This window comes from Centruroides vittatus, unplaced genomic scaffold (assembly GCF_030686945.1).
Source record: "Centruroides vittatus isolate TY-2023 unplaced genomic scaffold, ASM3068694v2 contig_866, whole genome shotgun sequence".
Lineage (NCBI taxonomy): Eukaryota > Metazoa > Arthropoda > Arachnida > Scorpiones > Buthidae > Centruroides > Centruroides vittatus.
The window spans coordinates 1,352,392-1,380,248 of NW_027122565.1; the positions used below are offsets into that span (position 1 = coordinate 1,352,392).

General features: G+C 32.5%; 1 protein-coding gene across 4 annotated transcripts in view; it reads left to right on the plus strand.

Moving 5' to 3' along the window:
* Positions 1-27,857, plus strand: part of LOC136982856 (serine/threonine-protein kinase BRSK2-like) — a 158,444-nt gene that overhangs the window by 71,778 nt on the left and 58,809 nt on the right. For all 4 annotated transcript variants that reach the window (XM_067279393.1, XM_067279395.1, XM_067279397.1 and 1 more), the window contains exons 6-7: positions 16,495-16,563; positions 22,199-22,345. In XM_067279393.1, the coding sequence (XP_067135494.1) occupies positions 16,495-16,563; positions 22,199-22,345 (216 nt within the window). The remainder of the gene's footprint in view (positions 1-16,494; positions 16,564-22,198; positions 22,346-27,857) is intronic.

Here is a 27,857-nt window from a genome sequence, read left to right on the forward strand (position 1 = left end):
TTCTGAAAGGAATGCAGTGCCTTTACAATTAATGAGTGTTTTTTCAGCAGTGTATTTTAAACTCATTGCAGTTGTGTTGGGTCCATAGTGATTGTTTTGCCAGAGGGAGAAGCTGATAATGAACAATTCCAGCTGTAGACTACCAGACACACAACAAAGTTTTTTTTTTTTTTTGATTTGATGTTGTCAACATTCATCAAAAGTGGTTGATGTATATGGTAGAGATTCACTGCATGATAACCAATGTTGGGAATGTTTGGTGTTGTCATATATAACTCATTTTTATCACACATCAACAACCAGTCCAGAAATGGCTCATTGTGTTGTGAAAGCAGTGGCAAACAGATCATAAGCCTCTGGAGCTTGTTATTGGCACTCAGTTCAAATGGAACCTATTTGCTCAGCTTCCAGGCTTTTCCTAGTTGATTAAAATGCAAACGAATAATTTCATCACTCAAATTGAATCTTTTTTTGCAAGCTCCTGGCACATTTGTCTTGAATCCAACTTGATGGGTGCTTTCATCCTCATCAATAATGCTTGGTCTTCCCTCATAAGGGACATCTTCAAGAGTCTCAAAACATGATGTAAATTTTGTGAATCACTTTTAGGCCATGCATTCACTCACTGTGTTCTCTCCAAATGCTCTATATATCTTCTGGGTTGCTTGAGTTATGTTAGTGCCCAGTTTGAACTCATTAAGCATCCTCAGATAACTAGTCAGAATAGCCATCTTTTCTTCATTTTTTCATCATTTCAAGAATTATTTTTTATGCTGTTTTGATATCATCTGATTCAGCATGACAGGCTGTTGGCTATTGGCATGTGCATACTTGCAACTTTACCCATGTAATTTAATAACATTACAAAAACTGCAGGAACATTTCGGTCACCTAATAAATTAATCCAGACTCCCAAGAGTCCACTTATAAAAGCATTTTAATCAGAATTTAACACAAATTTAACAAGAAGTTTACAAGCCTAGCATGCATAAATCATAAAAAAACTTAAAAAATACTCATATGTCATGCAGAGTAGCAAAATATGCCTATTCGTTTTATTGGGTTGAACAGAAAGTTTTTGTATATTTTTTAACAGCTGTCATTACTTAACACAGATATGTGATTTATTGGTAATTATAACAGTTATAACATTTATTGATAATTAACATGTTATTGCTAATATGAGTCTGTATTCTTATTTTAGAAGCTTATTTTAAACTTTTTACTTCACATTTTCATAAAATCAAGTCAAGATGTCTGCAGATGAAATGCATATCAGGTGTACTATGTTTTTGAGTTTTATGAAGGATATAATGCCATACAAACAAAAATACTTGTAATGTGTATGAGAAAGATGGTCCTAAACTTCAAAGATGACAAATATGGTTTTAAAAGTTCTATTCAGAAAATTTTGAACTAAAGAATACACAACCAAAAGGTGCCTGAAAGCTGTCAATGGAGAAAAATTGTAGGAAGAAATTGTTTAAAATCAACTAATAACTTGTAAACTTACAACAAATCTTAATGTGTCACCAACATGTATTGTTGAAACACTTTATTGACTTGTAATGATTGCAAAACATGATGATTGTGTTCTGCACACATTAAGTGAAAAAACAAATTTGATTGAATATAATTTTGTCTGATGACAATAGGCAACTATAAGGTTTCATTTTATTTTTAAATTAATGACTCATTTTATCATAGAAAACATTTTTATGGGTGACAGAATTAAAGTTAAAATAAAAATATTTGCTATTAACTGAAAATTTGTTCTAGTGGATTGAGATTGTTTAGTTGATACTGAGTAAGTGGTCAAGAACAGCAATTTTTTTCTCTGGAAATGAAATATTGTTTGAATATCTGTGGTATTCACATGGTATTGTTTGAATACCTAATTGTTTTAGTTCAGAGTGGTTTGAGTACTGAGGTACCACTGTATATTATTTAAATATCTGTTTAGATGTGTAGTTATGTTAAAAATTATGCATTTACAATACTACAAGTCAATACTAATTTTAATATAATAAAAGAAATTAAAATTTCTTTTACTATATTATTTAGAATTAGGAAAAGAAACAAAAACATGGGAATAAGGTAAAATATTAAATAAATTAATAACATGATTTAAATTTTTAATTTTTATTGCATAATTTTCATATTTAGTACAACTATATTAAAAATCTCCATAGTCTTAAAAAATGTACATTATATAAATATTTTTATCATACAAGAACTTTTTCTGCAATTATTTTTATACATGTACAGTGCTATTACCACTTCTTTTTCTATTGAAAATGAAATGAAATCATATTCACATTGGTAATGGATGCAAATAACAACTGTAAACAGAAAACTTCATGATCATATATTTGTAATGTTTTAAAAATTAATTTTGGTAAAAAGAAAAGTTAGAAACAGATTACAAGTATATTAATTAATGCCATAAGACTTGTTATTGTGAGATCGAGAACCCAATTTTGCACTAATTTAAGGAAAGTTTTAACATATTTCTCTGTTGCAATTGTTGACACCAATTAGGATAGAAGACATTGCCCAAGAAAACATTGCACAGAAAATGGATTGAATGTCACCCTTTTCATCAACAACTGTTAAAAAATTATTACAATCTATTGTTAAAAGAAGGAAAGTCAATCTTTGAATGAGTAAACAGGATGAGTCTAACAAGTCTCAAACCAAATATTTACTATCAGCTCCATTTAAATGCTATCTTAGCATCATCAATGGCTTATCCATGAACTCACACCTGCAACTTTGTCTCCAAATAGCCGATTACCTGATCATCTTCCCAGGCCTAAGGAGGATAAGAGGAACTCAAACTTGAGACTAGCGGCGGATACCAGCGGACTCGACCATAGAACCCAGTCTACCATCTCGCCATATTTCAGCAGACACCAGTGCACTCCACCCAAGATCCCAGTCTTGCCATATTCCAGATCAGATTCCCTCAAGGCTCCAGTCTCACCATATTCCAGAAGGACTCCATCCAAGGCTCCAGTCTCACAATATTCCCAAGCAGACATACCCAGAGAATAGAAGCAGCTCTACTTGCCAGCTACCCAACAGCCTACAGACTACTGAAATTGAATCCATAAACATCGAGTAATCATCTTGAGGTATTGTACTTGGATTTGTATTTCCACATGTGAACTCTCTCCATTAGAAGTAGATAGAATGGGAATGATTTCCCTAGAACCTCGTGAACTCTGTGCTTACACTTAGTATATTGATGTATGTGTCACAGTAGCTCTACCTTGTAATCTAGGGCTTAGATATATATTAAATGTGTTAGCTTGTTTAAACCTGGTGTCGACTCCATTTTTCAGACTGTGAACCCCCTATTGGACCTAACAGTCGAATCAACCTGGTGATTGCATGTAGGCATATCTGGGATTAGCCTTCAATAACTTGCACTTTCTATAGGGCCATATTTAATGGTACAGTCATGAACCTAGTAAAAGGGTCTTGGGGATTAGTAGGAAGGCAGATAATGTGAACCCCCTATTGGACCTAACAGTCGAATCAACCCTCCTATTCAACATTTGTTTACGATTCATGAATTAGGACGCAATCTTTTAACTATCCTAATTGGTGTCAGGTCCTGATGTTGGAAGGATCTTGCAATCCCGACGACAATTTATCGAATAGCCATCCAGTGAAAAAGTGAGTGGGTTTTACCAACTTATTGCCAACTGAGTGGTCAATAGGGAACTTCTCTTTGCTCCCAGTTTCTCACATTATATTAAGAAATATATAAAAGATATATAAATATCTTTTATATAAAATTAATAATAAAATTCATAATTTATTATTATTGGTTTGTTTTAGGAAAAGAAAGAACATTTCTTACAAATTGGAAAGAAACTATAATAAACAAACAGAATACTTTTTGGAAATATTTTTAAAACAGGATAAATATCTTCAAAATTCAGCATCTCAGCCTGAGATCATCCTTGAAAAAGTTCAAAAGTTTTGCTATATTTTTCTTTGATTTAAATGGGAATGAAACCATTGAAAACTATAATGAGTTTATAAGAAACTTATTGAATAAAACAATGCAGAATTATATAGATTTTTATTGCTACTGTTAAGAGTTTTTTATTATAAAAGGAGGAGAAACAAATTTCTAAGAGACATACCAAAAATCATGTTCATTTTATAAACTGCTTGTACTTTGCAAGGTTTCTTTTAAGTTATGGAAATTTATTGAATGACTAAGAGTTGTTTTCTTAAGTATACACAGATTTCTAAATATTTAAATTCCAATTTAGATGATGATAATTTCTTAGTGCCATGAGAATTTATTTTCATGCCTACATGTGTATTATATAATATATAATATATATATAATGTTACATATATGCAATGAAATTTCCTTAGGCATTCATCAAAACTTGCACGGAAAAAATCTTCAGAGGTGCTCTTTTGAAAGAAATGTACTTTTTGACAGTGTCATATATAGAGACATTACTTTAACAAAAGGTTTTATTTGTGTTTGAAATACACTACAGAATATGGTGACTGTTTATTCAAACATCATGGTTACAACTGAACACAGCAGAGAACAGTATTGCCCACTACCACACTTTCCCCACTTACATTACACAATATAATCTTTCAAATATAAAGGCTGACAGTGCTGTTTTAAGGTTGAGGTGACCAGTTTACTTCTATTGGAGCTGAGGAAGTATCTTCTTTATCTTCAGCTTGAGAGGAATGCAAGTCACTTTCATCAACTGAAGGGGACATTACAGGAACATTTGAGATTGTTTGTCCTGGAACCAGGGCAGAAATATTAGGAAGAACAGTGTCTTCCCTTAGTTCTTTTACCTCATGGAGCAATGTGTTAAAGGGAAACTGTTAATGTTTGCCCATCAGGATATTGCATGTAGGCATATCTGGGATTAGCCTTCAATAACTTGCACTTTCTATAGGGCCATATTTAATGGTACAGTCATGAACCTAGTAAAAGGGTCTTGGGGATAACAACTGAGTAGGAAGGCAGATATCTGTTCTTGTTTGAAAAATCTCTCATGAGGCATAAAATTAGTAGCATTGCATAGAAGGGACTGAATGGTATGTAAAGCATCACATAGCACATCTTTCCATTGGTATGTGTTCAGATTAGCAGAGTGGAGTGCCAAAGAGATTGTTTTCCAAATAAAATCATTGTAATACTCAATGAGGCCATTGCCATGAAGATTATATGGAGTTGAGAAACTAGAGGCAATACCAATAGATGTAAGAAAGGAACTATGGCTGTATGCCATTTTATAGCCCTTTGTTCTTTTGTTATTCTGCAAATCCTTCCTGTTCCTTGTTCTTTTCACTTTCTATAACTTTCAAATCATCTTAATTACTCTTCCCCTTGGTTGTTAGGTCCACTTCCTGGAATATTCAAACAATGAATGCAAGGTTTCCTGAGAACACACATGGGGAGAAAGCTACTTTTGAGCTGGTGCTTGAAGAATGAGGATGATGAGATGGCTGCAAGGTGATTTTGTCTAGTGCCCGAAAACTCAAGTAAATTGATTACTTCAAGCAGGAACCTTAGAATTTCTGGATTGAAGTAAGCATGTTGGAGTCAGCAGCCAGTTCAGTGAGGTCAGAGTTTAGACTGAGTGACTGTTGAATTTGATAGGACTGCAAGTCTTTGAGCACCAAAGAGAAGATGGAACTGTGAGTTTGGTGTAAGGAGTTGTGTGGCTCCTCAAGATGAAAGACATGTAAGAAGACAATCTTTAAGACCCAGGTTCCTTCATTCTGTCCTGTCTGCCATCTTTGCTACCTCTCACTCCCTATCATTTTTTTGTTTTCTTAGAGTAAGTTTAGTATCTAAGGTTAGTTTTAAGAAATATTTTTTTGTAATTATTATGCAGGTTTATGAATTGAATACTGTCATCTCATTCCAGTGTGTCGTGGCCATTATAGCGGTGTAATATTTCCACTGATGTTTGGGTTTATTGTTACTGCTGGACTATCGTTCTAGAGTTGGCATTCTTGATTGAATCTGTAACCATTTATACCACGTGTAAAAAAATTGTTTCTTTGTTGTGACTATGGTGTGTACTTTGTCAGGTATTTACCTTAGTGGGCTAACAAAAATCTCCTTCATATCTCACAGAACAAAGTTCAAGAGATAAGAAAGCTGCTCCTCTATCAACATGTATATATGAAGAGACTCTAAAGATTGAAAACATCTGATGAAAACACTTAATAACAGGACCACTGTTGATATCAGTGCAATGGAAAGCAAATGGAAACCTTGAATATTTATCTACTGTTGTGAGGAGGTAGCAATTCTTTGACTTAGAAGGAAGAGGACCTTAAATACGATATCTAGTTCTATCTTGAGGAAACCGTGTTTTGTATTTTCGTTTCTTTTCTTTTCTTTCGAAGACACAATGTAGTGACGTAAACTTAAACACTGGCATATTTTTCGGTATTCCATGTTAAAGATGTTTTGTTTTATATACAATGGTATATTTATATACAGATGCAAAAATTCGCCCAGTGTTTAAGTTTACGTCACTACATTGTGTCTTCGAAAGAAAAGAAAAGATACAATATCTAATTGTTCAATGGGAGCTATAGCTTTAATGAGATAGTTTGAAGACTTAAGAAATTTTTGTTTTATTTCTGCACAGATGGGTCAGGATGCTGTTAGCTTCTTTGCTTCTAATGAGAAGGGCAGGAGGTTCCTACTATGCACCCAATAATAGAAATGGGTTATTCCTGGATGACAAAGGAGTTATGGAGAGTAGAGAGACCATCTAAATCTGAGACTGCACAACAAATTCTTTAGAGTATCAGCCATGGTGTTTTGACTACCTGGGCAGTATATAATATCAAATTTGTTGCATGATACTTCTAATCTCCATCTTAAAATCTTGTCATTCATGATTTTATTATTAGATTTAGAATAAAACATAAAAACTACAGAATGTTGGTCAATAATTAGTGTAAAATGATAGACAATTAAGAAATGCCTCCACTTCTTTAATACTTCAACTATAGTGTATGCTTCCTTCACTATGCTAGAATGTCTTTTCAAACTTTCATTCAGGGATTGTAAGAAGAAAGCTACTTGCCTACCCTCCTGGGACAATGTAGCACTGATAGCCAAATTAGAAGCATCAGTTTCAACAACAAATGGCACATTGTCAATGACAAGAGTTAAGATAAAATGAGATTTTTCAGCCTTCAGATATGAAAAAGTTTTTGCAGCTTCAGCTGACAATGGAAACAATTTGCTATGGGCTAGTGGCTGGATTTTCTCATTAAATCTCTTTATTAGCTAAGCATAGCAGGCCAACATTCCTATCATTTGACAAAGAGAATTATATCTGTAGGTAGGAGTAATTCTAGTAGAGGCTGGTCATATTGTTCCACCTTCAATTAGAAGAGAAGGAGCATTTTGCTTTATTGAGTGTTAAATTATACTTGAGGATCATGTCCATAAAAAGAACAAGATTATGATCGTGTTTGTCTTGAGTTTTTCCACAAATAGTAACATTGCCAATAGTAACAAAGGTATCAGCTAAGCCTTCTTTAGTGATTAACTGCAATATGGAACATTGAAACCTAGTAACACCATTTGTGAAACCAAAGCTAATCACCTTAAACTGCCACAATTTGTTACAAGCTTTAAAAGCAGCATAATGTCTATTTTCTTTAGAGATGGGAATATGGTGGTAGGCTTGATGCAAATCTATAGTGCTGAAAATTTTATAAGAACCTATCTTCTGGATCAGATCATCAATCCTAGGAAGCAGGAATGCATCAAATTCAGTATATCTATTAATAGTTTGAGAATAGTCTATAACTAACTGTTTTTTTGATCCAGATACAATCACCATCTGGTCTCTCCATGGTTAGTTACTTTCTTTTATTATTCCATCAGCCGCCAACCTCTTAATTTCTGCATCCAAATAAAACCCTGATCAGGTTTTGAGAAATACCTAAATTTAGTAGCAATTGGTCTTATGTCTTTAGACAAATGTTTGAAGAGATGGGCAGGTGCCTTAGAGAATGCTGCTGCAGAACAGATTGATGATGATTTATGAGAGCCATCAAATTTGAATGAACCATCAGTGTGTAAAGAAAGGAAATCATGTCCTAAAATTACATCAGCACAGAGACCAGACATGGCCAACAATGAAACCTTCAAATAAGTATGGCTCTTTAAACCAATAGAAACAATACACTTACTCTTTATAGTTGAATTTAAGGTGGACAAAGTCATGGAAACCTGAGCAAAATGAGGATAATCTTAAGCTAATGGTGTAATGCAAAATGATAATCTATAAAACTCTCAGCACTAGCACTAGGGCTTTGGTTAAGATATGATTTAACTGTATATCTACTATAGTTCTAGACAAAGAGCTAGAAGCAATTATTGCCAGAGTCCCAGCAGTCATAGTTGCTTTACTCTCCTCCTTTTTACAAACTCTAGAAAAGTATCCTCTCTTTCCACATTTGTTACAATTGTTTTGAGCAGAACACTCATTGCAAAGGTGATTCATATAACCACAAAAGGACATTTTCATTCAATAGCAGCCAACATGTGTGGGGACAAAGTAATATCTCCAAGAATGTTTAGATTGTCTTCTGCAGGTTCTTTTTGAGTGAAAATCCTAATAGCATTTATTATACTAGTATTGGAGACAAAGGTTTCTGACTGGATACAAGTAGATTCTAAAGCACAGGCACAACAAGACATCCTTGAGTTCTAAAAGACATTGGCAAATTTGACAGGATGATAACCCAGTGATAAAAGCATCACATACATCAGGGATGGGCAACCTTTTTCTACGTAAGGGCCACATTTCAAAACTTTTAAACTGACACGGGCCGCACACAATAGAAAAGAGGGAAAAAATGTTGGTAAATCATAATTCTTTTTTCATATATAATTATAAATTAGCATAGGTATACTTAATATAGCTTCTGGCACTGATCTAAATGTAATATCGGAAATATTTGGTTAAATATTAGTCACTGCTAGTTTTAAATTAGTTTCATATGTGTGTCTGTTAGCTGGTTTCTTGTTTTAATCTTTACTAAATTCATTGCGAAAAAACTGTTCACGAACATAAGTTGTAGAAAATAACGTTTGAATTTTTGTTGAATATCTTGTTAAACTGGAAATGAATATATTTATTCATATTTTATGGGTTGCCCATCCCTGACATACATATTCACTTTTATATTCTTCAGCAGAGACAGAAGTGAAGTTGCAGTCCTTGCTTAATGCCCTGAAATTCTGATAATATTAGTCAATAAACTCATCAGGTTGTTGGCAATGATTAGTGAGACAATGGCAAGCAAAAATTTCATTTACAGGCTTCACATATAGAACAGTCAAAGTCTTAATGGCACCTTCAAATTTAGAGCATTCTGATATATAGGAGTAGACTAGGGAACCAACAAAATTAATGAGAAGGCTAAATTTCTTCACAACTTCATTTCTGTCGATGATATGAAAAATCTCAAAAATTCAGTACCAAAACCATTCTTGAGAAGCACCACTAATTTGCATCATAATATACTGTATTTACTAGCATATAAAACAAGGTTTTTATTCATTTTTCATTGCTTCAAAAACCTAGGTCATCCTATATGTGCGAACAAAGGATTGTTTACATTTTTGCAATAATTTTTGTGAACAATGTGTTAGTATATTTTACCAGATGCTCGCCCTCTGGTGTTTAAAAACAAAAGTATTTTATCTGAATCATTTTAATTGTTCTTGTGTATTGTCAGGAGTAAAGATGAATAGCAATAGGAAAAGCAAAGCTTTTGAATTGAATTCCAATTTCAAATTCCAAAATCACACAGGAGCCTGATATAAGTTTTAATACATTCCCATGTGAAAACATGATTATTAGGAAATTAGAATTCAAAGAAACTCGTAAGTGTAATCGACGGAGAGTGGATTCAACTGTTAAGAATTGGCAATAAAGGTTTCTGATTGTCCAACTTTACATGAACAAATTATGTTGTCGATTTTACAAGATTTTTCCTTAAAGTTTAAGCCAATAATTTTTGTGGAACAATGTGTGCATTTATGTGCATTTGATATAAAATTAGAATTGTATTAATAAATCTAATTTTCTTTATTTTGATCTTTAAAGTCGCACCTTGTCCTAAAACCAAGATCGTCTTATAAGAGAATGAATATGGTGTATACTTTTGAATTTTGTAAAGGTTTTTTTCTCAATCTAAAATTAAATATATATTTTTCTTATTAACTCATACTATGAATAATTTTTTTTTGTTATAATGTGATAAAATATCTGATATGATTGTTATTGTTTTCTTCATAAGTCTGCATTTGGTATAAATATAACTATGAATTTGGTTGCATTTTGACTAAAATATATGCAGTAAATGTATTTGTGCAATATGATGGATCTGAGAATACAAAATAGAAAGCCAAGTTAATGAATATATAATAAGGTCAGATTAACTATTGGGATATGTAATCTATGTAATCAATTAGAATTTAGCTAATTGATTACATAGATGTTATGTAATTTGGATTAAAGGTAGGTGGTTATGTTATCATTTTGTATTAAATTTAATAACTATATTATTTTTGAGTTAAATTAATTAATTTAGTCTATTGATGGCTACAGGTAGCTTTGGGGGTTGTATGTGGCCTATGAGGTTTGAACTTGCAGCTCCCACAAAACAAATGATGATGACATATTTCCACACACATTATTTTTCAATATTTTTCAAATTTTTGTTATTAATAACTACTATGCTGTTCAAAAATTTTGCACGAGTTACAAATTATGTTATCTGCCCCTGCCTTGCAGAAAAGTTGTATCCTTGAAGACAAATAAAAGAGTATGGATGACTTATACAAAGAATTCTACAGGATGAAAACCATCTTTACATTCAGGCACAATCCCACTTTTAAGATTGACTCATTTTCTGGAAATCAATATGGTAGTCTAAGAAATGGATGAAATCTAACAACATTGTTACCTCAAAGCTTATGATTCTAAGGATATTGTCCTTATGTATAGGAATACTTATTGTAATGGCATCCTGTAATATGTATGTGATACCCACTGTTCCATAGCCCTTGACAGCTTTCACCATAAGCTCCGGTCAAGGGTATTTCTATTTTCTAAGATCACACTGGCAGGCCTCCTTTGTCTGCATAACACTGCAGTCTCTGTCCCTATCACACTTCATATCTTTGCATTTGCAAAGATGCATAAGCTTTGACCAGTTGTAGATAAATCTTTACATATCTTCAAATATCTTCAAAATACCACTTCAAAAGGACAAGAACAAATCTTGTTACACAACTTTCCTATGTACTGTACCTGTACTTTAAATTCTTCTATGACTGCATTATGTAAACACATAAATAACCACTCTTAAAAACCTTTTAACCACAGCCGTTTTTTACTATTCTTCTAACATTTTTGGTTATTTTTAATAACCTTTTTCAAGAAAGAAAGAAAACGAAGGCATGACTTTTCTGAAAGATAGGGGTGTGCTTATGGGCAGTACCCTCTCAAGCACTCTTTGAGAACTGGTCATTCTACAATTATAGCTTTCCATCCTTCTGACCTTTGACTATCATATTTTCTTTTATGCATGATATGTCAATGACATTCTTAAATTGCGGTAGCAAAAAACTTATATTCAAGATTTTATGACTAAAATCAACACCAATCCCTATGGCTTCTGTCGCTGCCTGGGACAGGACAACAAGCAAGAAGTTCACTTTCTTGATCTCCATCTTACATTATCCAATGGCAACATATTAACTAAAGTCTACAGAACGCCTACACATCATCCAATTTTCAACACTCGCATCTCACAAACCTTTTTTCTTCAAGATGGCTGGTTTCAATGGCTTATTTATTGAGCCTTCACCCATTTGTTTGATGCTCAAGACAGGAAGAATGAACTCCAAACTAATGCCCAGTATGCTAGACAACATGGCAACTGTCCAAATATCATCAAAGGGCTCATTTGTTTTCATTCCATTGCTATTACCAATATGTTCTACAATCACTCCCATGACATTTTTTACAAAGTGGTGCATATGACTGAAGACTGGCCACCCTTTACAAGTAAATTACCAGAAATAATAACTTCCTCTTAACTTACAGAAGAATTTCCTCAATTTTCACCCACTACAGATACATGACACCTCCCTGGAATATGTATATCCCTGTTATGGGTCCCAAATCTAATCACAACTTGAATAGGTGAGTGTTACAGAGTGACCTCACCTCAGAACATCAGACTTCCATCATTAAAGGGCTTGCCAACCACAGAAGTAGCAACCTATGTCACCAATGTTCAGATGAATTTCAATTAAATCCATCTCCCACAAGGAAGGGCTTAGATATTTAGAACAATTAGAAATTTACAAAGCAGCTAGAAAAAATGCAGCCATCAACTTTAAAAGGTAGATTCCTAACCCTCTGTTTGGAAGATGTTCTATGATATTTAGTTTTGCAAGTCCTCAATTTCAGATATACCATAATATAAGAATGTCATTGACATATCATACATAAAGAAGAATATGATAGTCAAAGGTCAGAAGGATGGAGGGCTATAAAACTCTCCTCTCTCTCTCTTACATCATCCATTTTAACATGTTGAAGACAATATCAATCCTAGAAATTTTTCTTTTTAAACTATTTGTTTTAACAGCTGCATTTGAACTTTGAAGGTGTTTTAGAATGACCTGTTTAACATGGGTGAAAATGTTTGCTTTTGTAGATTTTTGTATTTGCTGGATTTTTGGTTTTTTTAGTGCTGTTTGCATAGTTGAATTTTTTTTACAGTAATGAATATTTTAATCCAATGTTTCTAAATATACAGAGCAAAATTTTATTATAGTAAACTACTGGAGAAAAATATTTGTAAACCATTGCAATGAGTAGTATTCAGTAGTTCTCTGTGCTGAATGAATGTCAGAAGCTAGAAAACTGGATTGGCCCAATTGATTGTCTACTCACAAGGAGGGGCACGACCTGGAAAATTCACTTTGGGATGAGACTTGGTATATAGGTAGTACTTCTTAAGGGTGTTCAACCCTCAAAACAAGAAAGAACAATGGCCAGCCAATTTTGAGAAAAAAGCCTTTAAAAATTTGAGCTCAGCTTATGTACTAATAAGTTTTGCTAGGTCGGCAACCACTGAGCAGCTCAGTCGATAGCGTGCTTGGCTACTGCCAAGTCTTTCAGGGTTCAAATCTTGGTCTCTATTATTTTATTTTTTTTTCTTTTTATTTTATTTTATTTTTTATTTTATTATTTTTTTCTTTCTAAAAATTTTTTAAAATAAGTATTTTTAATATATAAATATTAAAATTTTATTATTATAAATAATTTCATTTAAAAAAAATGTTTAATACATATTACATGTCATTTTAATTATAATAATACAAAATAATTAATAAGTATATTAATAATAATAGTTATAAATGGTTATTATAGGAAGTAAAAAGTTTAGATTGTGTTATTTGTAACTTTTACATATATTTTTTATTACATACAAAAACCTGAATGATAATTATCACAGAAACATGTACATTTTTTGGCATCTAGCACAACAAACAAACAACAAACACTTACAAGAGCAATGTTCTTTCAGAAGATCAGTTGGAAAACAAACTTCATTTGCATTCATGTATATCTCTGTCTTCAGCAAGTTTAGCAGCATACCAAGCATATCTAATCATTTTATCAAAAATTGGCAATGACAGTTGATGATGAACTATTGATTGTATTTTAATACAGTCTTCTTGAGAATTTATTTCTCGATTTTGTTTGATTAAATAAGCAGAATTTGGAAAATTTTTGATTAGATCTTTTACTTTTCTATAAAAATAGATGTCATAAGGTTGAACGAGAGGAGTACACTTTGGAGGAATCACGTTAGTCGTACAAGTAGGTAATTCATTGTCATCCTGGACGATTTCACCATATAATTCAGGTTTTGTTTGTCCTTCCCAAGAGTTGATAAGTAGAAGAAACTGTTCTTTTCCCTTGTACGGTTTTAAACAGTTTTGAAGGAATTCAATATATAATTCTGTCGTAAGCTTTCCAGACTTTGATGATGATGTTATAACATTTTTATATTTTTGTGTGTATTCTTCTACTGTTTTCTGCACTTTTGGACCAAATTTACTGGTTGATTCTTGAAGACATACAAATACCTGAGGCAATAGTTTTCTAGATAAGGTGAGTGCATATTGTGCTGTATATGAATGTGTCTCTTTATTTATATCATGTCATTTAAAAGATACAGTTTTGCTACCTTTTTCTGCAAGAGTCCTATTAAAAGTAGATTGGTACTGGCACCCTAAAACAATAATAGCATGAATTATATAAAATGGATAAGTGTACAATTAAAATTGAGCATAATTTTAATACTTATTAATTATTTTGTTTTATTATAATTGTATTAAACATTTTTTTAAATGAAATTATTTTTTATAATAAAAGTTTAATATTTATATATTAAAAATACTTATTTTAAAAAATTTTTAGAAAGAAAAAAATAAATAATAATAATAATAATAGAGACCGAGATTTGAACCCTGAAAGACTTGGCAGTAGCCAAGAACGCTATCGACTGAGCTGCTCAGTGGCTGCCGACCTAGCAAAACTTATTAGTACATAAGCTGAGCTCAAATTTTTAAAGGCTTTTTTCTCAAAATTGGCTGGCCATTGTTCTTTCTTGTTTTGAGGGTTGAACATCCTCAAGGAGTACTACCTATATACCAAGTCTCATCCCGAAGTGCCCTCCTCTTGTCAGACCAACTGATAGCAAAACCATTCACATTGAGTATGCTCATGATGTTGGTGGTCGATTTGTTATGACCAATCAGAACATGTGTTAGCAATTAAACACCAGCAAATGTTTTAAGTTTTCTAATTTTTTAAAATATTTTTGTAATCTTCCCAATTAAAATTTGCAGATATGATCTTACTTCACTTATAAATTCTTCAAAAGTCTAAATTTTGTCATCTTTTCTCATTTATGTCAATAATTTTTTTTTTTAATTAAAATTTAAGCAGTTCTTGAAGAAACAAAGTACAAGAAAACATTTTAAGAACTGAGAAATATGTAAAGTTATATTTGATTAATTTGATAATTTTCATATATCCAAAGTCTGGTTGTAGTTTTGAAGCTCTCATTGCCTGTAGCTCACTGGCTGTTCTGACCCGACTACAAATATTTAACTTTTTAAATCTGTTCAACTGGTATTACTAGTTGGCCAACTGACTGCTGTTGTCATGGCAACGCAATTTGGAGTTGGTCATAAACTATGCTTCTCCAGGTTTTATTCAGTAGTACTTGAAGAAGTTGCTTAACTTAACCAGTCATCATCTGCAAAAACACAAATTTTTATAACATAAATTAAAACCAACAACTGTAGTGCCTTTGTGACTGGTGTGCTTCTCTCCTCTTTCTCTGTAAAACGCAAACGTTTTCGAACCTCGTTGGTTCATAAAACAAGATCCTACTGTGATTTCTTATATTGAGGTTTAAGAAACTGATTTTATTGTTCTTCATTTCTAAATGAACTTTATATTTTGTTGTATATTATTTAAAACTAAAAAAATTTATTTTATATATTTTTTGTTAAAGCAATATTTTATTTTATTCATAACAAAAATAATACAAAGGGAAAAAGTTATATATTTATCCATGTTTATTACATTGTAAACCTGACAGTAATCATGCCAAATTTATTGAATTATGTTTAGGATTAAACAAAGATGGGAAGAATTTAGAAGTTCTGTTGCAAAATATATTGAAATTTATGTTTACAGATATGAGACAACCAAGGAGCTGATTTAATACCTGAGTATACCTTTTGAGTTTAATCTGAAAATAAAAAGAATATTTAGAATATGATACAAAAATTTTTGCATGTGAGATATTGCTTATTCATCTTAAAATAAGTTATTTTTAATAATTAATTTGTAATGAATTAAAATTCTAAAAATAAAATTACTTTTAAATTAATTTAATTGAATTATTTAAATTTCATTTTCAGTGTGTCTGCTGAAATTAAAATTCTGTCATTTAAAATATATAATTTTATTATTTCAGTACTTTATGCTGTAACATACACTACTATGTTAAATGTTGAAATATTGCTGTTTCAAAACTGAAAGTGTTAATAAAATAAAAAATATCTAGTGTTGATAAAATACTGGAATATTCCTTATTCAAAATATGACATTCTGAGATAGTTACAAGTATAAATTTTAAATCATTTGATTCATAAAATTTAAAAATTACTGTGTGTGAGAATTTTTTAATATTAATCATATAGAAATGTGTAATAAGTAATTATCTCTGCTGACACTTCACAGGATGCCAGTTTTTATACTTTAATAATAAAATTTTATGTTGCAATATATATTTTAATTTCTCAAATAATGTAATTTTATAAACATAAATATATTTCAGGGAGAAAAATATGATGGTCGACGAGCTGATGTATGGAGTTGTGGAGTTATATTATATGCTTTACTTGTGGTGAGATTTTAATTTTGATTTATTTTGTAAGTTAGATTTCTTGATACTTATAAAATAATTATTTTAAAATTATAAAAAAAAGTAAAATAAAAAAAAATCTAAAGAACAGATTATATGGTAATTTCTATGGAGAATGATGTTATTTGTTGTCATAAATATATAACAAATGTGTCTACATACATACATACATACATACAAGATTTTATTATCATCTTTATCTGTAAAACTGCAAGCATATAATTTCTTGATAAAACACAAATGAAAATGCTATTAAAGTAATGAAAAGTCACAGTAAATAACTGAAGTAATTGATTAATTGTAACAAAAACATCTACAGTATGATCTTGCTGATTGATTGAAATGGCTCACTTATCCAGCTGTATTAAAGCTACTTTGCTGGACAATGCACCTAATGACAATAACTAGGTTTATTGAAATTTATGGAGGAATATTTTTGAATAGATCACTACAATTTCTACTTTTTATTATTTGTCCACTGTATTTTTTTTTTGTTAATAGCACTTTAGTCAAAGCTGTTCGTAGCTCCATTTTAAATGTGTCTCCATTTTTTTTCAGTATGTCTGAAAAACTGTTGTTTGTTATCCCAATAAACTGTATTCCCATAATTAACTGTATCCCAATATACAAATATGATACAATTTATTATTGATGGCTTGTGAGCACTAAGGTTGGCTTTACTTTACTGCTAGACTTATTACACCATCACAGGACATCAAATTAGACTTAGAAAAACACTATTTTATTTTCAGAATGCATTTCGGATGTGGAGTCCCTCATCAGCTTTTTTGCTACAAAATTAATTAATAGGAGGTTAACAATTTTTAAAAAAGGACCGTAATTGACAGGAATGAAAAAGGCTGTGGACTTTGTGCTTACAAGCCATTAAGAAGAGTAGACAAGAAGCATATCATAGTATACAGTTTATTATGTTCAATTCACTTGGTATTCTGTACATCCTGCTTATTTGATTTTTCCTTAGCATTGTTTTTTTTTATTCTGGACAAAATTATGCACTATAGAGAATCTGATTGATCTTTTGAATCATCTTGTACTTAGAGTGTTTAAAATTCTTTTGGTTTAAATGGTAGTTATTCCATACAATTAGCATCATTTTTAAAGTCTGATCTGATAATGAGATGCAACTCATCTTGAAAAACGTTTAATTAAAAAAATTAATTTGGACTCTCTTGAACTTTATTGTAAATAACCATCATAACTAATAAAAGATGGAATTTGTAGGAAAAAAATGATTCAATTTTCAATCTGTTTCATTTAATAGAATATTTTTAAGTAATTTTATGTAGATGACTCCTCTTATGTCTGAAAACGTTGAAAGTCAAGAATAGAATTGCATTTTATAATGGAGTTCTGTTTCCAGAAAGATAAAATGAAAACATCTTTTATTAAAATGGGAAAGTTTTGGATTTTCACAGTAAGTACATGACAAAATTTAAAACATTATAAAACCATAGGTTAAACATATAACAGATTATAAAAATTAATTTAGTGGAGTTCCTCAATATACAATGATTGGATAAATAACCATTGTCTAACATTAGAATGACTGACACCAGTCAGTTTTTGAGATATGACAACTCATTACACATATGTGGAGGTTTTTAATTCTTTTTTGTGGGCAAGTGCATGGTTATTAGAGGAAGGGGGAAGATAGAAGACTAGCCTTTGAATTTCTCTTCTGAGTCACATTTCTCATTTACTCCTAAGAATTATAGCTTTCTCTTATATTGTATATCTGCCCAGTGCATAACATCTTAGAATGTGTCAACCATGTAGGTAGAATAACTACAGGGCAGAAACAGCCAAAAATAAAAATAAAAAAAAAGGGCTGGCTAGGGCTCTTCCATATCTTTCCTGATGCTCACTTTGTTTGTTTAAGTTATGGCAATGCAACATGTGGGCAATTTGCCTAAGGGGGTGCCTTCCGGGAGGTCTTTTAAGGGAAACTGTCCCCTATTTAGGCATTACAGATGTGGAGAAAACCCAGAAAACTCCACGTGGCCAGCCTGTCCGAGTGAGGCGTGAACCTATGATCAAACTCCCAGTGTTCAGGGTACAAAGATTTCTTGACCACTGGTGGGCCCTGATGCTCAGATAGAAGTTAAAGGATATAACTGGATATTATAGGATTTCCTTTAAGACTAAAGTCCAATAATTACAATTACACTACAATATAAAATTTAAATGATAATAAAAGTTTAAAAGTAGTAATTTTGTAGAATTACAATAAATTTTTCTATTATTTTTCTATTAAATTTAAGTTTAAAAATAGATTATTATAGTTGAAAACATTAAAAGTATTGCTCATACTTAAATTTGTGTGTGGCACATCTGTTATGAGATTTTATTAAAAATAATTTTTTTATAATAATACTAATATAAAAGGTAAAAGCATTATTTTAGGGGAAGGGTGAATTTTTAAAATAATTCTAAGTGCCAATAATGAGTAAAATTTTCATTAAATTTAACTCCACTTGAGATGTGTTCCTCTACCCCTTCTATTTAACCCTTGACTTGTAATCTCCAAAATGTAATACCATCAATGCCCTATATATATAGAAGTATTCCTGCCAAATTTCAACTTTTATGTTCATGGGTCCTGAGATGTAAAGAAAAATACAGACTAACATACATATACAGTATATGCATACATCCATAATTTTGCCTCCTCTTTTGATGATTTTGGAATCTGGGAATCTTAAAATGTTTAGAAATATAAAAAAAATCCAGAGGGTCAAAATTTGTTAGTTAAAACTATTGTAATTATACCAAAAATCAAACACAGCTTTTTGAAATACTTAAAGAATTATCAATACCACCTTCTGCTTCTGAGAAATGTTTATTAAACAAAATACAAATGTTGTTAACCTAATACAATAGGTCATCTTCAAATGTAACTGAATTTGAATGCCTTTTCAAAAATGGAATATTTTAACGAAGGAATGTCCAAACTCTTACATTTAAATTTAAAACGAAATATTAGACAAATTAACAATTAAATAAATAAAATAAAATAATATAAATATTTATTATTTACATTGTTATTGTTTTATTTTATTTATCATATTTTATTTTTATCATGTTTTATATGAAACAAACAAAAACGCATCTTCATTCCTTGCATTTATGCAAACATCTTTTAATTTCCTTTCATAAATTTCAATTTTTTCTTCATTTATTACTAATGATGGGGAACATGTAGTCTTGAGGATACTTGCTTTATTCCATTTAACTGTGGAATCCTCTACTTGTGCCATAGTGGACAAAACTGTATTGCAGTGCACTTTTTTTAATGTCATACTTGTGCTTCTTAAGTCTAATTGCTAGATTCCTTGTTGTGACCTTAATGTAGTCTTTCTGTATTTCCAATTGCTGATTTTCAATAGGGTGCCATGTCTAGCTATTGGGTGTGTTCCTAGGGCATCTTCTCAATGAGGACATGCTGACCAGCATGTCCTCATTGAGAAGATGCACTAGGAGGCTTTGGAACACATCCAATAGCTTGTTGGAAAAGTAATTTCAATCGTATTATTAATGGTTTCTTCATTTCAAGTAACCTATTTGTTTTCTTTGTAACTTTATTACTTTCGGATTCAGGGGCCCCTACGACCTCTGGGCCCAGGCCTTGTAGGCCCTCTCCTAAAGACGGCACTGCAAATACGTGGCCTGTAATAAAGTTGTTGTTTCACAAGACTTGCTGTCTCTTTTCAAGGAACACCTCTCAAAGCTCAGTGACTGGTTTGCAAAATACTTTGAGGAAGACAATGTTGAGAAATTTGTGTGGATCCAAGATCTTTTCTGTGCTCAAGCTTCACCAGAATTCACTTTGCCGAAAGAACAGAGTCTAATTGAACTCTCCTGTGACAACATCCTGAAAACAAAATTTGCTTCTTCTGATTTAGTGGAGTTTTGGAAATCAATCAAAAATGAATATTCAACTCTGAGTTCAAAAGCTGTAAGGATCCCCATTCTCTTTGCGACAATGTATTTATGCAAAGCCGGATTTTCAGCTCTGGCTGTTATAAAAAGCAAATATTGCTCAAAAATCAATGTGGAGCAAGAAATGAGAGTGGCAGTAGTGAAGATCCTTATGTAATCCGTTACGATCTTTACGATGATCCGTCTCGAGTTGGTCTTTACGACTCGAGAACGTCCGTACGATGGTTTGAGGAAAGCTACACCTCCACACTCAATCCAGTGAATATTTACAGTTTATTTACAAAACAAATATTTACAGGATGTACAAGTTCGACAACATTACATACACTATGCAACAAAGATGTGGTATCTCATGTCGGCTTGTCTATTGGGGACTGTTAGACTCCAGGGAACTCAGGTCGCTTTTCGGAGCTGGTTCAACTCGCGTGGCCGTCCAATCTCTACACTAACCCTTCTCAGAGGAATTTCTAAGAGGAGAACGCTCTCTCTACACCTCAAGGGCTTCCCTAGTGTCAGAGACTACCACGTATCCAGTCTCTCGCCCTTCTCCCCGTTTCTCTTGCCACCCTTACAATTTAAGGGATTCCATGGCGACCACTTGCGACCAATCGGGTCCTTCCTTTCCCCTGGGAGCTTCCAAAGACATCCGCCCTATTTCCCGATGACGTAGCATCCCAAAATTCTTATAATCACTATAAGAAATAATGTTCTTTATTTAGTTCACCTGTTCAGGTGAACTAAATAAAGAACATTATTTCTGATCTGTAAGACTAAATATCTGCATCCATAATTTTCCAGTATAATAAGTCCTGTTAATATATAGAATGTACTAGTATACAAAATAAATTTTAAATAGAGTTAGAAAGGACAAAAAGGCATAATAATTAAATTTCACATTGTGAAGTTTATCTTAGGAGTTGTTTTCATTTCTGTGCCTGATTTATGTCATTGTACACATACTTTGACAAAAGTGCCAGGACAAAATACTAAACTGTAAGTGTGCTGAAAACTGATAAAGTTTGAGAACTCCTGTTCTAGACAATATTTTTTTGGTTTTCAATAAGCAATGCTATGAGAATTGCAAAAGTCCTTGCAGACATATAGTGTTATTCCACATTATCTTGATCTGTGAAATCTTTCTTGTGGGATTTTTTTATTAGTATCTGTAATCTTTTCTGTTTTCAGCATGAGATGACAACTACATCTACAGGCAAAGTTTGGAGAGCAGAAATATTGACATAAACCTATTCATATGATGTCAAAATTTTTTCACATTCAAACTCAAGTACCTCAGAAATGGAATTCTGAGGGTTAGCATTATGTCCTTGAGGACTTCATATATATAATTGATTTTCATTCTTGAAGTAACTTTTATATGATTTCTATTTAGAATAATACCTTCAGGAATTTAATCTTGTAAGTTTTTTATAAACTTTCAGATTTTTAGAAAAGCATAACAACAATTGTTTACTAATAAGCATTCTTTTATTTATTATAGATTATTATAAATGTATTAAATTTATTATTTAGTATTATACATAACAAGTTAATGATAAGAAAATTATTGAGAAACTGAAATATCATTTGAAGAAAAGTTATTGAAATGTGTTAATGATGATGAAAAAAATTCCCATAATGAAAACTATTATTATGATAGGGTGCCTTACCATTTGATGACGACAACTTGCGACAGTTGTTAGAAAAAGTAAAACGTGGTGTTTTTCATATTCCCCATTTTGTGCCTCCAGAATGCCAAGAATTGTTAAGAGGCATGATAGAAGTAAACACAGAAAAAAGATTAACAGTAAGTTTATATAAAATATCTTTTACACTAATCACTATAAGTAATATTTATATGATTGATTTTTGTGAAACCGTGTTGTATTATTCTTAGAAGTCTTGAACACAAATTCGTGTTAATAACAACCACATGGCTTTTTTCCACCTTTATTTAGTTGATACGATACACGTTTCGGGCTTTATGCCCCTCATCAGTCAACAGTTCTTCCCCAGTATGGCACTTGTACATGGTAAGTTTGGACATTACAAACTCAAGAATAAAAGTTGTAAATGTTCTCTCTAATGTACAAGAATTTTATAAGAGAACAAATAATGTACAAGAATTTTATAACTTTTATTCTTGAGTTTGTAATGTCCAAACTTACCGTGTACAAGTGCCATACTGGGAAAGAACTGTTGACTGATGAGGGGCATAAGGCCTGAAACGTGTATCGTATCAACTAAATAAAGGTGGAAAAAAGCCATGTGGTTGTTATTAACACGAATTTGTGTTCGAGCCTTCTAATATTTATATATTAAATTAGTTTTATTCTATATTGCTTTAAGTAACTTTTTTTTTATAGAAAAATAAAAAAAAATTGGTAGAAATTCTAATATTTCAATTTAAATTTAAAACATTTGATTGGACAAATAGTTATTAAGTTTCACTTTTGAAATTCTTTCTCAAATGAAATTAATTTGTGAAAAAATGTTAATTATTTCTGCAATTACTTTGAGATTATTTTTAGATAATTTTTTGAATAATCTTGATATCTCAATTCTTTGAATTTTTGTAATGCTTAAAATAACTTATGATAATAATAATAACTCTCCCGTGGTCACCACCTGGCTGTGGTGGGAGAGCCCAGTAATTTTACTGATCCATAGGGCAATGCAGGCTGGAGCACAAGCTCCTGGTAGGGACACCCATGCCAGTAAGATCTATGGGGAGAAATGAAGCTAAGAGTGACCATGCCCACATTTTGTGGAGATATTTATTATGGTAATAACCAGATCAAAGTGTGATACCGGCTCAAACGTCACCTGGGTTAACAAGGTCCGCGTTCGTCGGTTAGGCAGAGGCTCACATTCGAAAAATAGGCTGCAGTCTCCTTTGGTTACTGGTGGCGAAAGCAGCACCGGCCCAAGCATGGCTACTGCAATGCCCTCAACAGATGTGAGGAACAAACCCAGCCTTGGTGTTTCTGTGGCAATGCATCCACAGACCACAAAGGCTGGAAAACCACGCCAACGGACGAAATGGACAACGGAAATGAACAAGTTTATCATCCGTACTTATTACACCATCACAAAACTCGAAACAAACATGACAGCATACAGACAACAACTACACCATAGATTCACACAACAGTATCCTCATCTCACTGTCACCGAACAAAGGGTTGTTGATCAAAAAAGAACAATTATACACAACAACCTTATTCCACAAACAACACTTGAACTTATCAAACAACAGGTTGCTGATCAAATACATCGACAGACAGAAACATCTAACATTAATGAAGATCACGTAACCTGTCAGGATAATCCAGCAACAAGCACTGATTACAGCACACACACAACAACTACCACTATTGATACTACAAACACTTCCTCATTCATCACTGATAACATAGACATAGATTTAGTTAATACGCTCTCACTTATATTTCAGGAAACACTCACTAAATATACAGGCACAGATCCCACACAACGACCACGAATACCAAAAATCAACACGTCAAAGGAAGTAGGAAAAACACTAAATTATGTAAACACTCACTACCACACTACATTCATTCAATTTCTACACTCGCAGACATTCATACATTAGTTTATGCTGGGGCAGTCACAGTAGTGACACACCATGGACTGAAAGTACAATCACAGACAAATACACAGAAAACACAATTCTATCACAAGCCTGCCTGGCAGAGAAGAATAGAAACACAAATAAATGACATTAGACAGCAATTAGGCAGGTTGACACAATACACTAAAAACAACATAACATCCAAATTAAGGAAACAGCTCAAAAACATTTTCAAGAAAATAAAAACACACACAAAACACGAACATCGCAACACACGCATTACAGAATACATTGATACACTAAAACAAAAACTTGCTGCCAGCACGTAGACTCAAACGATACAAAACATGTACACTACGAAAACAACAAAATAAATTATTTACAAACAATAAAAAACTTTTTTACGGACAAATTAATAACAAAGCAAACACTGGTACACAGCACAGTGGCACACCAACAGAAGAAGAACTCATAACATATTGGTCTTCTCTTTGGTCCAGTGCTGTCACGCATAATGCTGATGCAGGCTGGATCGAGGAGGAGAACAGAAACTTGCACAACATACCAACTATGCCCTGTGCTGATATAAACATACCTGATTTCCAATACACTGTTAACAGAACACACAACTGGAAGACACCTGGTGTAGACAACATTCACAATTTCTGGTACAAAAAGTTTACATCACTGCACCAGGAACTAGCTAAACACCTAACACACATCATCATCAATCCACAAGACATGCCAAATTTTCTTACTCAGGGCATCACCTACATGAAACCTAAAAACAACAATACCACAGACCCCACACAATACAGACCAATTACATGTCTTCCAACACTCTACAAATTATTGACATCCTGTATTGCAAACAAAATATACAAACATGTTGAAGAACACGACATTCTTACAGAACAACAAAAAGGTTGCTGTAGAAACCACAGGGGATGCAAAGAACAGTTACTCATAGATTCAGTCATACTACGGCAAGCACACAAACAACACAGAAACATACACATGGCATATATAGACTACAGAAAAGCATTCGACAGTGTTCCACACAGTTGGCTGCTACATATTCTACACATGTACAGTACAAAATACATCCATCACTCATTGCATTCTTTCAAAACACTATGCGGCACTGGAGAACAACACTACATCTCAGGGTTAGTAACACTTCCTACAAACAAACCAAATTTTTATTAGGCAAGGAATTTTTCAAGGAGATTCCTTGAGTCCTCTCTGGTTCTGCCTAGCCCTGAACCCATTATCCAACATGTTAAACACTCAATATGGTTACAATATCAAACATGAAAAAACAACACAGTTTACACTGTCGCATCTCATGTACATGGATGACATAAACCTTTATGCAACCACACAAAAACAGCTTTATCAACTTCTACAAATCACACATTCATACACCAAGGACATACAAATGGAATTTGGCCTAGATAAATGCAAAACACTTCACATAGAAAAAGGAATCCTGAAAAAAGAAGATTTTGCACTTGGAAATGGAGACGTTATTGAATCCATGGAAGAGGGCGAGTTCTACAAGTATTTAGGATTCCAACAGGCCAAACTAACAGAACATACACAAATAAAGCAAAGATTAATTAAAGAATACCAAAGTAGGTTAAATGCTATTCTCAGAACACAGTTAAATGCAAATCATACAGTCAAAGCAATAAACACATATGTCATCCCAGTACTCACATATTCTTTTGGAGTTATACATTGGACTCGCACAGATCTTGAGCAACTCCAAAGGAAAACAAGAACAACGCTTACTAAGCATAAACAGCATCATCCTAAATCCGCTACAGAAAGATTAACCCTTCCATGTAAAGATGGCAGAAGTGGCCTGATTGACATAGTTAACCTTCACTACAAACAAATACAGTCACTGCGAGAGTTTTTCTACAAAAAACAAGAAACATCACAATTACATAAAGCAGTAACTCTAGCAGACTCAAATAACACACCATTAAACTTACACTCACATCACATGGACACAACACAACATATAAAAAGCATAGACACCATTAAGCAATCGTGGGCTTGAAAGGCACTCCATGGCAGGCATCCTTATGATCTGACGCACGATTTTGTTGACAAAACTGCGACAAACAGCTGGTTAGCTCGGGGATTCCTCTTTGGGGAGACGGAAGGATTCCTGATTGCCATACAGGATCAGGTCATAAATACTAAAAACTACAGAAAACACATACTCAAAGATGCAACACTCACAAATGACACATGCAAAAAATGTGATGCCATCTAAAAAACTATACAACACATTACCTCTGGTTGCAAGCTCTTGGCACAGACAGATTATTTACACAGACATAATCAGGTAGCAAATATAATACACCAAGAGCTTGCAAAGAAACACAAATTAGTAGACATCCACAAACCATACTACAAATACATTGCACAGACAGTATTGGAAAACAACACGCACAAAATGTACTATGACATAGCCATAATCACAGATAAAACAATTTATTGCAACAGACCAGACATCACACTCATTGACAAACACAATAAAATTGCATACATTATAGACATATCCATTCCAAACATCCACAATATACAAAACGCATGCACTGAAAAAATTAGCAAGTACACAGAACTCGCCCGGGAAATAAGGTATCTGTGGAGGATGGATAGGGTGCTTATTGTACCTGTTGTTCTCTCCTCTACAGGTGTCATACCACACATACTACACAAAAGCCTGGGTCATTACAATTGAAAAGAAACACATACATCACACTGCAGAAGGCCACTATATTGAATACATGTCATATTGTGAGAAAATTCCTGAATACAGACACACACACACTGATACACTTCTTTAATTTCTGTTTTGGTTACTATGCCTTGACTTTGGTCCGGCATAGTACACAGCCACCGGTGTTAACCGAGTATATCTCACTTAACCCAACATAATAATAATATTAATGAATTTTGAGTTATAGAAACTAGCATTATTTTAATGACATTATAAATATCACAATAAAAACAGTCTAGTTAGATTTAAATACAACTTGAACACCAACTATATAGTGTATTTACTCGAACACATGGCAAATTTCATCACTAATTTTTATTCAGTTGATACATGTGTTAAGTGCTTGTACACATTTTGGGCTGTTGACGTCCCTCTTCAGCCAACTAAAATACAAGTATATGGTTCCAAATTGAAATATATAAAAAAATAAAAGGTTATGCTGTCTAAAACATACCTTCAAATCACAGATGTTTGTAAACATAAAATTGTTTTAAAACTTCTCTGTACATTAATCAATTTTTGTCATCTGATGGAGAATTATGCATTAAGTATTGCTTTTTTTATCAATTTTCGATGACAATTCCATAAGTCTTTTTTATATATAATAATAATTTATAATACAAATACCTAGTCGGTCTTTTTACATCAAAGCCAGAGGTTCTATTGTACAAACAGATTCTTATTGATTTAATGCGTATGACTGTGTTCATTTACATAGTGATGTGGTAGATGGGCCACCTTGTGGCAAACTTATGTTAAAAAGACATTAATTTTATTTTATTATTTTACATAGAGATATTTTACTTAATTTCTATTTATAATATGCTGTAGTATCGAGGACCAACGAATTGTTCCTGACGTATAAAAATGGCAAGTGTGTAAAGGATCTCACAAATTTAAGCACACGACGAATTTTCAATAACT